Here is a 2,438-nt window from a genome sequence, read left to right as displayed (position 1 = left end):
CTAAGATGACAAGCATATGCTACCAGGCCTGGGTAGCAAACATCTTGTTTGTTTATTTGTTTTTTCGAGACAGGATTTCTCTGTAGCTTTGGTGCCTGTCCTGGAACTCACTCTATAGACCAGGCTGGCCTCAAACTCACAGAGATTTCATCTGTCTCTGCTTCCCAAGTGCTGGGATTAAAGGCGTGCACCATCATGCCCAGTGGTAGCAAACATCTTTTTACTTTTCTTCCTGGACATGGGGTTTTTTCACTGCTGGCAGCGTGAAGCTTTCCTTTGCTCTGAGCAGGAGTGGAGAGTAGCCCTGGACACCCTTCTCTCCTGCCCTGTCCCCATTCTGCAGGCCAGTGAGGACAAGGTGAAGCAGCTGGTGAAGGAGATTGGCCGGGAGATCCAGCAGTTGAACATGGCAGGCTGCTATTGGTTGTCCGGCTCCACCATTGAACACGTGGCCCGCTGTCACAGTCTGGTAAAGATGAACCTGTCAGGCTGCCACCTTACCTCCCTGCGACTGTCCAAGGTGCTTTCGGCCCTGCAGCACCTGCGCTCCCTGGCCATTGATGTGAGTCCCGGCTTCGATGCCAGCCAGCTGAGCAGTGAGTGCAAGGCCACCCTGAGCCGTGTCAGGGAACTCAAGCAGACACTTTTCACACCATCCTACGGTGTGGTGCCCTGCTGTGCCAGCCTGCAGAAGCTGCTGCTGTACTTCGAGATCCTGGACCGCACACGTGAGGGTGCCGTCCTCTCAGGCCAGCTCATGGTGGGCCAGAGCAATGTTCCCCATTACCAGAACCTGCGTGTCTTCTATGCCCGCCTGGCCCCTGGCTACATCAACCAGGAAGTGGTGCGGCTCTACCTCGCCGTGCTTAGTGACCGCACGCCTGAGAACCTGCATGCCTTTCTCATCTCTGTCCCTGGCAGCTTCGTGGAGAGTGGGGCCACCAAGAACCTGCTGGACTCCATGGCTCGCAACGTGGCCTTGGATGCCCTGCAGCTGCCGAAGTCGTGGTTGAACGGCTCCACCCTCCTCCAGCATATGAAATTCAACAATCCCTTCTACTTCAGCTTTAGCCGGTGTACGCTGTCAGGTGGTCACCTGATCCAGCGGGTCATCAATGGGGGGAAGGACCTGCGCAGTCTGGCCAGCCTCAACCTCAGTGGCTGTGTGCATTGCCTGTCTGCAGACTCGTTGCTCCGTAAGGCAGAGGACGACATTGACAGCAGCATCCTGGAGACGCTGGTGGAGTCCTGCTGTAATCTGCACCACCTCAACCTCTCAGCTGCCCACCACCACAGCTCCGATGGCCTGGGCCGCCACCTCTGCCAGCTCCTGGCCCGCCTCTGCCACCTGCGTTCCCTCTCCTTGCCTGTCTGCTCCGTGGCCGACTCAGCACCCAGGCCTGACCGTGCGCCTGCCCCGCCGGCAATGCATGCAGTGCCCCGTGGCTTTGGCAAGAAGGTGCGCATCGGGGTGCAGGCCTTTCCCAGTCCCTTCCTGGGCCAGTCATCCACCCAGCCTGCCTCTGTGTTCTGGTCTCTGCTGAAGAAGCTCCCTTTCCTGGAGCATCTGGAACTGATAGGGTCCAATTTCTCCTCAGCCATGCCCCGCAATGAGCCTGCCATCCGCAACTCCCTCCCGCCCTGCAGTCGGGCACAGAACGTCGGGGACTCAGAGGTGGCTGCCATTGGCCAGCTGGCCTTCCTGCGGCATCTGACACTAGCGCAGCTGCCAGGCATGCTGACAGGCTCTGGACTGGTGAGCATTGGCCTACAGTGTCAGCAGCTTCAGTCTCTGTCTTTGGCCAACCTGGGCATGATGGGGAAGGTGGTGTACATGCCTGCTCTTGCTGACATGCTGAAGCACTGCAAGCGGCTGAAGGACCTGAGGTGAGGGGCTGCGGTTGGAGGGACCGAAGTTAAGGGGAGAGGACCTGAGGGGTGAGGGGCTGGGAACCTGAGGTGAGGGCCTGAGGGGTGAGGGGAGAGGACCTGAGGGGTGAGGGGCTGGGAACCTGAGGTGAGGGCCTGAGGGGTGAGGGGCTGGGAACCTGAGGTGAGGGCCTGAGGGGTGAGGGGAGAGGACCTGAGGGGTGAGGGGCTGGGAGAGACCCTGAAGTGAAGAGCAGAGAACCTGAGGGGAGGGACAGAGGGTCTGAGGTGTGAGGACCCGAGGTGACAGCATTTCGTCTGCCACCACTCTCACAGGAACTCAGCCCTGCCCATTGTCCCACACAGTGCTACTTCATTCACACCCTTACCATATTAAAAGTTGTTTAGATTTATTTAAGTTTTTTTAATCATTTATTTATTTATTTATTATGCATACAATATTCTGTCTGTGTATATGTCTGCAGGCCAGAAGAGGGCACCAAACCTCATTACAGATGGTTGTGAGCCACCATGTGGTTGCTGGGAATTGAACTCAGGACCTTTGGAAG

The 2,438-nt window shown here is 57.4% G+C and overlaps 1 protein-coding gene across 1 annotated transcript in view; it reads left to right on the top strand.

The window, feature by feature from the left end:
- Positions 1 to 2,438, top strand: part of Fbxl18 (F-box and leucine rich repeat protein 18) — a 21,275-nt gene that overhangs the window by 4,137 nt on the left and 14,700 nt on the right. Inside the window, exon 3 of the mRNA XM_005368001.3 lies at positions 344 to 1,887. Within this exon, the coding sequence (XP_005368058.1) occupies positions 344 to 1,887 (1,544 nt within the window). The remainder of the gene's footprint in view (positions 1 to 343; positions 1,888 to 2,438) is intronic.

The sequence above is a fragment of the Microtus ochrogaster genome, unplaced genomic scaffold, assembly GCF_000317375.1.
Source record: "Microtus ochrogaster isolate Prairie Vole_2 unplaced genomic scaffold, MicOch1.0 UNK27, whole genome shotgun sequence".
In the NCBI taxonomy this organism is placed as follows: domain Eukaryota; kingdom Metazoa; phylum Chordata; class Mammalia; order Rodentia; family Cricetidae; genus Microtus; species Microtus ochrogaster.
This window is presented reverse-complemented; position numbering and strand designations above follow the sequence as displayed.